The 13,735-nt window shown below is 48.0% G+C and overlaps 1 protein-coding gene and 1 long non-coding RNA gene across 3 annotated transcripts in view; one reads left to right on the top strand and one right to left on the bottom strand.

Annotated features, from left to right (window-relative positions):
* The window catches only part of PLCD1 (phospholipase C delta 1), a 52,604-nt gene that overhangs the window by 673 nt on the left and 38,196 nt on the right, over positions 1-13,735 (top strand). Inside the window, exons 1-2 of one of the 2 annotated variants that reach the window (XM_082753039.1) lie at positions 6,909-7,366; positions 11,751-11,915. In XM_082753039.1, coding sequence (XP_082609165.1) covers positions 7,267-7,366; positions 11,751-11,915 — 265 coding nt within the window. In that variant the 5' untranslated portion in view covers positions 6,909-7,266. Of the gene's footprint in view, positions 1-6,908; positions 7,367-11,750; positions 11,916-13,735 lie in introns of those variants that run through there. The other variant, XM_082753040.1, reaches the window with a different exon arrangement.
* LOC309874655 lies at positions 242-6,725 on the bottom strand. The gene is made up of 3 exons (XR_014316879.1): positions 6,628-6,725; positions 5,959-6,106; positions 242-260 (listed from the first exon to the last, which is right to left on the bottom strand). It is a non-coding gene; the product is annotated as an uncharacterized lncRNA (long non-coding RNA).

The following is a 13,735-nucleotide window of genomic DNA, read 5'->3' as shown; positions in this document are numbered from 1 at the left end:
AACAAAAAGAAATCCTCTCAGCCCTGACAGCAAGTGAGATTTAAGAAGTCTCGATCAGTACCAAGCTGAGGAGGCTTGTCTGATAGACAGGGTAATGAAATATCCCTTATTCCCTATTCTGATGTGAATATATCGATCTGTTACCTCTTCATTGTGTTTTATTCACTCTGATGAGCAGGAACAGCTCAGGACTTGAAATGGGCAAAGTCTATGTGCTTATTTGTTGTTCTTGGGATAGGTGCTTTCTTCCTGTAGATGAGCTATAAACAAAACTAAATTAATAGATCAATCTGTGATTGACTGTAAACAGAACCAGTTAGCATTGCCAAGTAAAATGCGAAAAAAATCACCCCCAGGCTCAAGAAATCTTCCCTCTGCTTTTCCCAGAACCTAGAAATCAGGCAGGAAGGTGAAACTGAGGTTAATGCTAAACTTTTTGTAGGTATCTCATTCATTATAGAGCCACTGGGGAAAGAAAGCTAGGAAATACATCTGGAACTATTAAAAGCTTTCCTAATCTGGCTTGTAGGTAATTTTTCAGTGAATATTACTTTTTTTTTTTGTGTGGTGTTAGGGACCAGGAAGAATTCAGCGTCTGTTCGTTATTCTATTTTCTTGTCTCAGACAGAAAAATAGACAAGTATGGAACGAGCTGTGTGCTTTCAGAAAACTATTTGCTGAAATTCCTTGGCACATACGTGCACAAGTGCCAAAGTCATTCCGAATGCCAGACTTCTTAGACAGGAGAGGTTGCTCACGTGCTGTTTAGTTAGCAGGATCAGACTTGTGCTGCTCCGTTTTGTCAGAAATTTCTCAGATACTGTGGTTTATAGGTATGTTTTATCTTTGGCTCGGTGTTTTGAAGCTCAATTTCTCCCTGTCCCACATGGACACAACTGTGTTTGCTGTGTCAGAATTAACCACAGACACACGGTTCCATCCCAGCACTCAGTAAGAGAGCCCTATGCGGGTTTCTTGTTGCTTTTTTTTTTTTATAAAAGGTCATCTGCATTTATTATACAATGGATCTGCCGGACTCTGTGGACTATTAATAAGCTTTCTTTTGCCTCATGAACCTGGCATGTATGTGAACTGGGGGTCCTTGTGCTCACCCAGATTGTAGAATAGCCAATTTGTGCTATGCCTTATTCTTATACACTGACCTCTTCATCCCAGACACTGTGCACATTGTGCAGGGAATGCCAGAGCCCCGTTACGGGAATGCCTTCTGCCACAGCCCAGGGTGAGAGTCAGCAGGGAGGGGCTCGTAAAATCCTACAGAACAGGCTGTTTCCTTGTTTCTCTGTCAGCCGGTCCCCACGACTAACTTCTCCTGGATTTAGATTTCCAAATGAATCATCTCCACCTGCCCTTCGAAGCTGGGAGCGCTGAGCAGGCTCCTTCTGGGCTTCACCCTCCGTGGGTGGAGGTGATGCTGCTTGGCATCAGCTGAGATCTGCTCTGGAGCAGCCGGTGCCTTTGATCTCCTTTCCTGCAAACAAGATACGCCTGGCACACCTGGATTGTTGCAGGTTGTGCCAGATGCATGACGTGGGGTTTTTTAAAGCCACAACTTTGCCAGTAGTGCAGGAGAATTTGCCATACTGGCACTGCTCGGTGCATTAAACATGCAGCGTTCCCTTTTTGCACAGGACAAGTCAGTCATCTTGGAAATTTTTATTTTCAATCAAAAACTGCTAAATGTCCAATCTGAGCAATGCTTTTTAAATAAAACTAAAGCCCTTAATTGGTTTTAAGACAATGTGCAAAGCCCCAACATCAGGCTCAGAAGCAGATGAGTAGAGCCAAAAGACGCTTGTGGAAAAATAGATTTTAAAGAAGAAATGAAAGAGGAGGAAGAAGGAAATGCAGTCACTTGGAAAACTGCTGCAGGTAGCAGGGATGAAAGGACACTGCCAAGTACAGGGAAAAGCAAGAGGAAGAGGTGTGGGGATGGGGTGGTTTGTGCAAGGTCAGGAAACTCAGCCAACTGGACAGGCAGCTCTGGGAACCACAGGTGTTGATTTGGGAGCAAAGTATAGTTTCCTTCACAGGCAGATCACGTATATATAAACAGGTATTAATAGGGAAAACTGCATCGTGCTCAGCACACTGCAGATATCACAGGATCACAGAATCGTTTAGGTTGGAAGAGACCTCCGAGATCACCTAGGCCAACCTAAAATCTAAATATCTAAATACTGTGAGACTCATCCCCAGTCCTTGCATCTCCAAAATCCTTCCCATGGGTGGAGCATCGAAGTCCTTACTCAGTCGAGCCCACCAGAATGGGTGGCTGCAGACCTGGGGTCAAACCTGAAGGTTTCTCTTTTTCTTTATGGAGGTAGAGAAGATTTTGCCACAGTTTCTTCTAAACCAAGATACTTCCACACCTTAAATAAGCCACTTGAGACGGTGTGTGCGGAGAAAGCCTCACACTTTGGGCTGCCCCTCACATGGGTGTCTTTTAAGGCCCTGTGTTGAGAGACACACAGCAAGTCTTGGCTATTTCTGGCTCTAGATACGGAGTGATGAAATTCCAGATACACAAAAAAAAAAAAAGACACACAAAAAAAAAAAAAAAAGAAAAGAAAAGAAAAAAGAGATTTTTTCCCCTAGTTTTGCATAACTCAGTGGTGCAATTCGATTATTGCACAAATTTTGCCCTGCGGTGGAATGCTCTGAGTGGCCTGCTTTTTGGCCAGGGAGGAAATCTCAGCTTCTGAATATGATGTTGAGAAAAGCTGTTAAGTGGCCTGAAAAAAATAAAATAATTGAAGCTGGGACCCACCTACAATTGACTTTAGTTTTATGACGTGAAAGTCTCCATCAGTATGTGCTGAGAAAGGTGACTTAGGAGTTGTCACATTAGGACAGCCACAACACGATGCCTGGGATCAACTCCTCCTACATGAAGCTTTAAGATCACCCTGCTTCTGCTCGGCAGGACCTCTCCGGCACACTGGACGAGAAGTAGAGTGGGCGAGAAAAGCCAGAGTAAGGAAGAAAAGAGAGGTTTGCTGATGCTGCCACCAACTTTGTGGAGGAGCCCATTCTCAGTGTCACCACAAGGTGGAACTTGGTCCATACCACATGCACCGAAATGCATCCATGCTCACCGAGCAGCAGCAGCAGCTTTGGCCAGAGATGCAACGGTGTTTGTGGTCCCAGTCCCCCCTCCCTGCTACCCACTCCCCCAGAGGGAGCAAAAAGGGGAGAGCTGCTGTAGAGGAACCACTGACATTTTTTTTTGGTGGTGGTGGTGAGAAACTGGCTGTTCCAGCAGCAAAGCCTGGTCCTGTGGTGTAACTGGGGAAAACAAAGCTGAGAGACAGTGGTGGGTAGCAAGGAAGGGGGAAATGGAAGCAAATGGAAAATGGAAGCTAATGGAAATGGAAGGAGGAAAATCCCAGGCAAGAGCTGATGTAAAAGCCGGGTATATATAACCATGGGTTGATGGCACATAACAAAAGGGGTCTCTCAGAGGCACCTCACAGGTGACATCAGTGTTTTGCAAAAGCACTTAGAAAACCAACTGATTTATTTGTCACTTGGCAGGTTTTCTGCTTTTCTGAACAGCAGCCGCTGCCCATTGCTGCAGGTGGCTGTGCTCATTTCCACGCAGCCGGTGCACTGACAGCACTCCTCGTAAATAATGTGCAAAAAAATAAATAAATAGTGTGCAAAGTAATCCTCGGACTTCATTGACCACCAGAAACTTCAGGTTCTGAGGGCTTCGTCACCCTAATAAGCAACAGCAGGTTGTCGTGTAGCTACAGAGCAGCTGGACCACAACTTTTCCAAGCTTTCATTGATTCTCAGTTCACCTGGATTGAAAGCTCTTGCTCCTAGTGAGGGCTAGGAGTAGGTAGGGTGAGCAGTGATACTTTGACTGCGCTGTTACTCTTTTTTAAATAATTCTATTGAATTTCACTGTGGGTGAGCCTGGGAGGGAAGCTGAAATTAATATTAAAATACTTCAAAGAAAAGCATCACGTGAAATAGACCTTCTTCCTTCTTGATAAGGAATAAGAGCAATGAACAACCTTTGACCTCATTAGTGGGATTTTCCCCCCAAATTGAGATGTGTAGGTGTTGTGCAGCTGCCAGAGGCGTTACTAGTCCTAATAGAGCAATTTACATCATGTGCCTGATGCAATGGGGAAGTGGTGAGGGCATCACCAACATGGATATTTTCATTCCAGTCCCAAATTATCACAAGTCGGGGCAAATCAGCAGTTGACAGCTGTCAGGTCATTGGGGTCAGCGTGGTGTAAAGAGGTTGCCATCAGTAATAGGGCTGCACCACTTCTGGTATTGCCCAAACGTAGCCACGGTAGGTGACCAGTTCCAACCCCAAACCAACTTGCTTCTTCCTCTGTGAGTGGTAACAGAGCTTCCTTCGGTCCTTTGCATACGGATGTGATAAAGATTAATTCATTCTGGAAAATTGCCTGAAGAGCAGCCTCAGCATTAATAGTTTTCTCACATAGCCCATTTCCTAACAGGCTCTCCAGCCTTTCTGTCTCAAGTGCCTGTTTCCTGCATATTGAAGCACTTTGCTAACTTCAGGACCGTGTTCTGACAACCTCATTCCCATCAATTTCCATTTGCTCCGCGAGTAATCCAGCCGGAATCGATAGGATGATTAGCAAAGCCCCGATCCTGGGCACAAGGACATGAATAACTTCACTCATGTGACTCGTGCCATCGATTTCAGTGGGGTTGGTCATAGGGGTAAAATCGCATGGCTGAGTGTTCACAGGCTTCGGCCCCAGTCAGGTGTTACCTGCAGTGAATAAGGGTTGGAGAATTTATCCCTGAGCCATTGAAGGAATCATTTCCTTCAGCACCAGCATGTGACACAGCATCGGGTAACATCAATGAGTACCCCGCAGCGCCACACTTACCCATCACGGCTTGTCTATCAGATATGACATTATCTCTAAATGACCTCAAGACCACAATAGATCCAGATCTCTTGTTTCCCCAAGCAGGGTGTTTCTGGCCCAGTGTTGTCATCTTTGTTTTAAAAACAAACTGATTTTATCTGCCTGGCATTTCCGAAGTGCTCACAACAACAGAACTTGCTCATTGCTGCTCTGGAGAAATGTCTAAACTTGGTGAGCGCCGAGATCCTGTGCTTTGCGTATGTGTAAACTTCAGGGAGAAGTACAATAAAATGTTCTCTGAGAGCCTGGGAGGCTCTGGGCAGTGCTGTTGCTGACACTTTTTATTAGGAATTAATGAGAAAATGAGGCAGAAGGGATCTGTGTGCTCCCAAACCGATCCCTATGGGACACTGGCTGCTGGGAGAGCTGGTGCACAGAAGCAAACTGTTTTGCCAAGGCGAGTACAAGAGATGACTCTCTTCCCTGCTCCTTAATTAAATCAGCACTCTCCAGTACAATGTGAAATACGGGCAGTGCTCAGAGCCTGCTAGCTAATAAGCATGAGCTAGCCATCACATCACGGTGCTCACCCACCCGCCAGGTCAAGGGCAAGCCCCCCACTGCCAGGGGAGGGCTAAAAAGACATCTGGCATACCTAGAGGGCTCAGAAGAGGCTGGGGTTATTTCCTCAAGCACACTGCCTGGCTGATGTTTTCGGCAGTGTCCCATCCATAAAATGCCTTTGTTCTCCTTTGCCTTCTGTGACTTGGAGCTGCTATAATAAGGCGTTACTAGTTGTGCTGCTGTTCAAGGCCAGGCAGTGGCTCTGCCTTGTCCCCAGTGAGTTTCTTACTCACTGTGCCAGGGATTAATGACTCTGATCCTGTCCTTGTGCTGGTTGGGTCACCTAGTCACCTCTGCTGATCTATGTGTGTTAGTAGGGCTTCCTCCAAAATACAGAGAAAGAGGAGGATGGCTGGGGTGCCAGACACCTGAAATAGAGAATCTGTTTCTAAAACCAAACACAAAATGCACTGGGTGTGATAGGGGCTGATGGTGGAGAGACCTGGATCTCCAGCAGAGATGGTGACACGTGGTTTGCTGTCGAGCTTCTCAGGCAGATGCTGGTTCTGCAGTAAGGGGACATTCACTCCAGTTTGGATCCATCTCCCCACATTATTTTCACTTGTGGCTGGCTTTTCAGGGCGGCAGCTCTGCAAAGGCAATGACAAAAAGCTGAAAAGGTCTGTAAATTTACCGGGGATGGGACAGCTTAATAAGAAGAGCTCACTGCAGAAGGAGTCATGGCTAGGGAAGAAATAGATTTTAGTCTGAATCATTGCCAGGAGAATAGGCAATGAACACGAGGGTCAGCAAGGGAAACTTAGATAAACAACTTAAACTTATATAAACAAATTCTTCACTATGAGAGCATCTAAGCTCTTGAACAGTGGTCTAGATCAGCTGTTAAGTTTCCATCCCTAGAGATATCCCAAACTCACCTGGACAAGGCTGTGAGCACCTGATCTGCATTTGAAGTGACCCCACCTTGGGTGGGTGGTTGACCAGGAGACCACCAGCTGTGATTCTCTATAACCAACTTGTTAACTTGTTAACTTGCTTGGGATAAGCCCCCATCGGAGGTGAACTTGTAGAGGGCTTATCCGTCTACCTGTAAACCTGAACTACAAGAATAAACCCAAAGCTATGCAGAAGCACAGGGTAAGTGACTCACCCAAGTCACGTAGGAAATCGGTGGCAGGGAAGACATTCTCCGGAGTCTCAGGAAAATGCTCTCCCCTAGGTGGAAAAAGGAGCATTAAAACAATTTCCGAGTGGCTTTCGGGCTACGTCTGCCTGCCCCGGTGTTTTTAGCTTCCTGTATATCAATCGCTGCATGTCAGTGGGAACAGCGCAGAGCTCGGCACAGAAGGAAAGGGTGGAGCCGAGGTCCCTGAGCCAGGCGTTTGTGGGCAGGCTGAGCTGACGAGCCCCCTGGAGCCACAGGCAATATTTGGGGCCCCTCCAGCCCCTGGAAAGGAGGCACAAAACCCCACTGGCTGCCTGTAGGAAAACTTGCTCCTTCTACCTGGGCTGCTGCCGGCAGACAGCCGGCTGTAATTTCGCACCCAACGCGTGCAGCCGATGAGCAAGCAGGAGGAGAGACTTCCCACAGTCCCACCCCTAGCCGGACTCTGCCCTCCTCTGCCTTCCTCTGCCTGCCCTTTCCTCGCTGCCTCTTCTCCCTCCTTGGAGCCCAGTTGGACACGGCGAACGCCCGGGGTTCCTGGATGAGCAGGGATCCCCTCGGGGCCGACGGGGCCCCCCATCCTTCCTGGCGCGTGGTGCCTCGTTGCGAGCCCTACGCTGGACCATGCAGTGCTTCCGAAGGCCGCCCAAGCGCACCGCGTCCCAGGAGAACATCCTGCGGGAGCAGAGCCGTCGAGTGGCCACACTGAACGGCATCAGGCTGGGTAAGGGCCACGTTGGCCAGACCCTCGGCACTTCCACACGCTGGCAGCTGCTTCGCTTCTGCCTCCTTTCCCTGTGCAGAGGCAGCACTCCACCCTACAGGCAGCTCCGAGGTTATTTTTAAACTCCCGAGGTTTCTTTTCCTTTCCTTTGCCTGTAACCACCCGCCAGATGTACGAACCGCATCGGTCGAGGCATCAAAGAAAGCGGGACCTCCCTGGCAGAGGGTGGGTTCGCAGATCTCTTGCTGGGCTTTGGAGCTGGTGGTGCCGTGAGGGTGTTTGGGGGCGGCAGTGCCCCTTTTCTGCCCGGTTTTAGGACTTGTCAGCGGTGCGGTGCCAGCTGATTACAGCCCGAGGAACCACTCAGAGGGCTGCGTTCACCAGATGAAAAGAGACAGGAAACCCCAGCGAGTTTCGTAACTTCTCTGACTACGAATTTACGGCTAGTGCCTGCTGTCTGGAGAGACAGCCTAAGTGGATGCAGGTCCGTTGATTTACGTGGCTACAGACAGCAGGTGGAAATGGAAAATCACCATTCAATCCCCCCCCGAGCTGTCTGTGTTTAATCTGAAAGGCTTTCTGCCCTTTTAAACTGGCAGTCCTGAGCTGTGCCTGGTCCTCAACCAGGTGGGAGAGAGGAGCAGGCAGGAGGAGGCTTGTTTTATAGCAGTCGTAATTGATGTTTTTATCAGATCAGCAGATTTGCAAAGCGAGCAATGCAGAAATACAGACTGTCGCTGTTGCCTGTAAATATCCCAACTATCTCCTCAGTGAACTCAGAGCCAGGCTGCTGCCTTGACAGTTGTTGTTTTATGGTGTTCCCTGCTTGCTGTAAACCTGAGATGGGTAACACAAAGGTTAACGTTTTGGGGCTCTTGGTGTCTAAAGCTTCATAGTGCAGGATATTAACTTCATGCTCGCGGTGGTGCTGTGTGTGCTCGAGGCTCTCCTGCCTATGCCAAATGCAATTTTCCCTCTGAGCTGTACTGTACACTACGTGTGTTGTGTTTAGCAAGTGTTTGACTGATATTTTTAAGGAGGGGAGCCTGACCCTTGAAACTCATAGCACAATTTTGTGTGACAGGTGTGTATTTGGTGGTTTGCAGAGGATGCTAAGCAAGACACGGCCCTGCCACATGTTTCAGGCAGGATCTGGACATCTATTTCAGCGTGGCGATCATGTTTCTCATGCCCAGCACTGTTATATAATTGAAAACCTAGATCCCTGTCCCACTGCACAGTGTTTCTGGATCGTTAGATGACGTTTGTATATGACAACTCTGGCTTTTTTCATACAGAAGTTTCCATTGCTGTGAGACAGGGCTCTGCACGGCCAACCTCATCAGCTCCCTGGGGATGTCTGGTAGAAGTCCCCAGGGGCTGGTTTGGATATAAAACCAAAAATGAAGGTTCTGCTTTGAAAAGATGTTTTTTGTAGGTTTATTTTTTTTCAGGAAAGCAATTCAAATGACCAGCTGAGAGTCATGTCCCACTGACACACTGGGGTTGCATTTGTGGCCCTATATTGTCAGATCAGAGTATGTCGTGGTCCATCTCTGACCTAATAAAACGCTGCTATCTGCCTCGTAGGTAGGAACAGAGAAGCTAAGAGCCTTGCCCAAGGTCATTTAAAGAGTCTGTTGCAGTGCTTGGACCTGGCATAGGATGCAGGACCCAAAACACGGGCCTTATTCCTTCCTCTGGGCCTACCATGGTGGCTCAATCCGTATTTTGGGTTACTGTTGGCAGAGGTCAACTCTGGGTGAATGCTGTGTATTTGAAAGGCCCCATGAGAGTACCAACCTCCCACATCAGAGGGGTGATAGAGCTCTTAGACACCCATCCTTAACCCTCTTGTCCTTTCCTGACCAAATTCACCATCTTCTGGAGGCAAACTTGTTTCCATCCCCTCCCTGGCTTCTCTCGCTGCCCTCTGATTCACGCTCCCTGACATCTTTGATCTTTGATCTCTGCTGTCCTTTCACCATGCACTTTCTCTCTTCATCTTTTTCTCCTACTTCTGTGAAGGGCAGTGGCCTCCTTCACTGTGTCGCTGAACCTGTCCTGGTCTTTGGTCACAGTGGCCAAGGATGGGTGGGGATGGCTGGCAGGGCTGTTCCCAACCTGTAGTTGGATCCTCCAAAGAGGAAAGAGAATTTTGTCCCATGCTGATGCAAGGCCTGGGCTATGAGAAGGATGAAGGGCTCACTCCAGCTTGTGTCCTACCTGTGTGAATCTAATTTGGAGGAGACAAACCTACCCCTGACTACTGCTAGTGGCCATCCAAATTTGCCCTTATGACATTGATGCAGCTTTTTGATCAGGTACCGTGACATGTTATGCATGCTGCATACAGAGTCTGTGCAACAAAAACATGTCACAGTCAGCAGGGGTTTCTCATTGCACACTTATGCACACAGGCATCCAAAGGAATTGGTGGTTTTCCTGCTTTCCTGCTCATGTCACCCCAGGATGGCATGTCCTCCTTCTAGTCCCATTACGATGCCTTGCATGGTTGGGATCTGAGGGAAGATGGAGTGAGGCTGGGAGCCAGAACATACATTTTGTGGGTGAACACAGAGGAGGAAGTTTGTTCCCTCTCCAGAAACCTTCAGGGGTACCACATCACTGTTAGTGAAGCCTAAGTCTGCAATTCTTTGTGCTTGAAAGACTTTAGGATCATAGAGGAAGCCTTGACACTGCAGCTCATGAGACCGATGCCTTGTGGGGCTGTTGTGGTGTCAGTCCTTCCTGTGGATGGTCTGGCCTCTTGTAGACCCCTAGATATGCTTGAACCTCACCAAACCTAAGAGGGTATCTCAGATTCCATAGCTGAGATCAATCTTTCACCATCTGTGCTTTGTGGGAGCCAGATTTTTCCTTCTCACCATGAATTTCTTCCTGAAGTTTCCAGGGGAAGCGTTCAATGCCTCCTCCTGGGCACTTCCAAACCTGACACTGGAGCTGAGAGGCTGTAGCATGTGCAGGCACTTAATTACTGATACAGCTAATTGAATGTAGAGGAAAGAGAGAGGCCACAGCAACCTCTTCATGATCTTCAGCTCCCGTTGTGGTGCTTTCAATTCTGGATGCCTCACCGAGGCTCAGCTCCAGGCCTGCTCCTCAGCGTTGGAAACCAGTGAGGTGCCCTGAGCTGCTTACTGGGTGGACACAGGACACCCCTAATATTTATCTCTGACAGAGATTGCAGATTTTACCAACCCAAAATGACCATGTTTTGTTTTTCATGTAGGACTGAAGCAATGCTTGGCGGTTTATTGCCTTGTCCTGTTCAAAGAGCAGCTGTTCAAGGCAGCTCTGCCCAGGGAGGAACAAACCCAATGGCCCAGGGGAATGCCATGCTGCAGTATAAATCTTATTGCACAAATCAGTTAACTCGGATTCCTGCTTTGTGGGGCTCTGTGTTGTGTTTATGGAGCGCTGGGACATATCCTATGATGGGAGTGTCAGGTGGCTGCAAGTGGCCAAGTAGTTATTAGTGACAGCCTCACCTGCATCCTCAAGATAAAGTTAGCAGAAGTCATGCTGAGTTGGAGTTGGGCTTGTTCAATGCTACAGAGCTAAATGTTGTTTCACCAGCTTTGAAACAGCCTTTTATGCAATGTCAGAGCTGCAAGGTGCCTATTACAGGAAGCCCAGGGTGTGTTCCTCATGTTTCATTCTCCTGCTGCCCCCCACCCGCCCTGCACCAGTTCACACACTGCAGATCTCTAATTAATGGTTGGTCTGAGGGACAAAATCTCCAAGGTATTTAGGTATGTGGAAGTCATATACTTCTGAGACGTTCAAAACCATGTAGAATGTCAAATGTACGTTTTGAAAGCCTTAGTAGATGACTGTTGCTTCTCTGGATGTCTAAGTGCCTTCCTGAACCTGGTCTGAGACGAGAAATCTCTGCAGGTGCTGGGACCAGAAGGGGACAGCTTTTCAGAGAGGGACCTGTTTTCATGAAGGAAATTTGCTGTGAATAGAGCTGAATTCTCCTCAAAGCTCCTGACAGCACTCCAATTAAAAGTTCCACAACTTTCCTTCCTCTGCTTTTACTTTTATGCTGTTGTTCTTGCATCTCAACTATATTTACTGTGAAGGAAATATTTGATGCTTGTAAACCACCTGAGAATTATAGTACAGAAATCTTTAGACTCAGTCTAAGAAATCCACAAGGCTCCAGTCTCTTTTGTGAGCATAAAATGTGACGTGGCAGATTTCTGGGTCTCTACTCCGCCATTCTCCCCAGAGCTGGCTGCACTGTAGTGCTCTGTTTATGTCTCTGACTTGTGTCCTGCTGAAGGGAAGACCCTATGTACATTATTATTTCTTGTGCTAGCTCTTATATATCATTACCACTTCTCTTTCTCCCCAGGCCTGAAAGATGACAAGGATCTGAAGTTCCTCCTAAAAGGCAGCCAGCTGCTGAAGGTGAAGTCCAGCTCTTGGAGAAAGGAGCGGTTTTATAAGCTCCAGGAGGACTGCAAAACCATATGGCAGGAATCGAAGAAGATGCTGAGGTCTCCAGAGTCACAGATCTGTAAGTAAAATCTGCATCATCGCAGGCGTGGGGCATGGTCTGCAGAGGTGCTTGGGATGAACCAGGACGTGCTTGTGGTGCAAAGGCAGGGCTTGAAGCAACGCGACCAGATCCTTCCCTCGTCCTGTATCATACACTGAGTTATGCTGTCTGTTTTGGAGACAGCTGGGAGGAATCTGCCGAGTCGGGAATGGCCGCATTTCCCAAGCTCATGAGCTACTGCTCAAAATTGTCATGGGGTAGAATGAACCACAGGGGCTGTGTGGCGTGGTGTGGCGTGATGCGGTGTGCAGAGGGAAGGGCACGCCAGCAGCAGTTGGCACCCAGGTGTCCTGTTGTGTTGAGGGATTGTCCCACTGGGGCATTGGGCTGTGCTGGGCTCAGCAGCCCTACCTGGCGTATTTCCTCTCCAAATAAAGGGTTCGGGTTACTCAGGTGTCTCTGTGGGGACACCTGAGTGTGTAATGCATGGTGTGTGACGTGGCTTGAGCATCCGTGGCATGGTATGGGGCACTTTGGCTGCTGATTTGGGCTCTGCCAGGACAGATATCTTTGGGAAGGAGAACCTATTCCCATCCTTATCTTGGAAATTCACAATCTGCCCCATTGTAAGAAGTTCAGATATGACAGTCACTATTGCACGGGCACAAGGACAACCATTCATCCCCAGCATCACCCAGCTCAGAGCCATAACTGGGAACAGGGGCTCCTGGTCCTGCCATGTGCTGTCAAAATGGGATCAGGCAGGGTATGTATTCCTTTGTATCTGCTTTTTTCCTTCCCATTTTTTTTTTTCCTGACATATTTCACTGTCACTGATAATCATGGTCTGGTAAAGACAGGAGGTAAATGAATAATGTGGAACTTATTTTATAGCATACTAAAATGTAGAACATGCTGCCTGGGTTATTTACACTGTTTGATTTTAACAGTCACAGCTAACTAAACGAAGAGTGGGTCTTCCAAACTACTCCATCCCTCTCCCAGAAATGGTGAGGAGGAGTAAGGTAGCAGAGCAAAATATGTTTAGTTTACAACCCAAATCTTTTATATGACTTTTGCCAGCTCATTTAATCTCTTTGTGCATCCTTCCCCCCACATTTCCTTTCTCCTCCTCATTCTACCTGTAAAAAGCTTTGGATTAGAGACTGTCCCTTGCTGTGTGCTTGCATGTCCTGCATGGTCCTAAGCTCAGCAGGGTCCTGAGCTCAGCTGGGCTGTTTAGGTACCAGTGCAATACCCCATAATAACACTTGAGCATTTGCTCCCTAGCAATGTCTGTTACGTGGAGCTCTGTCCCAGATAAAAGCTAAATCCTTTCCCAGATTGTCTTCCTACAAAACAAACAAGGGTGTGAGTGGAGAAGAATGGCTTTCAGAGCTTTCTTTCCTGTGCTCTGAGCCAGCAGTTTCCAAATTACAGGGGCTGAGGACACCTCCAGCAACATTCCCACCCCAGCTGATCCTCTGAAGTGAACAGGAGGCTTCATGGACCTTGAGACCTGCTCGGAGGAGCACTGGTCAATCCCATTTTCTCCATTGCTGGGCCAGTGGCGTGGAGAACTGGCCCCCCCATAACTTTATTCTGTGTTAAGTTGCAATAAGAGCCCCACAGTAAGATCAAATCCTTCGAGCTGGGTATTGGGCACAGGTTGGGAGTGTGTCTGCGTGGGTGTGGATTAACACCAACCGAGATAGACTTTGCTAACTGGGCCCAGCTAACATTACGGCGCTGCTGGGGATGGAGGCAGTGCAGAACCAGCTCTGCCCTAGGAGTGTCCTTGGTGCAGTGCAAGGATGGAGTAGAACTGCCTATTGACT

The sequence above is a fragment of the Aythya marila genome, assembly GCF_965140915.1.
Source record: "Aythya marila genome assembly, chromosome: 2".
Lineage (NCBI taxonomy): Eukaryota > Metazoa > Chordata > Aves > Anseriformes > Anatidae > Aythya > Aythya marila.
Note: the sequence above shows the minus strand (reverse complement) of the source record. Positions and strands in the feature narration are given on the sequence as shown.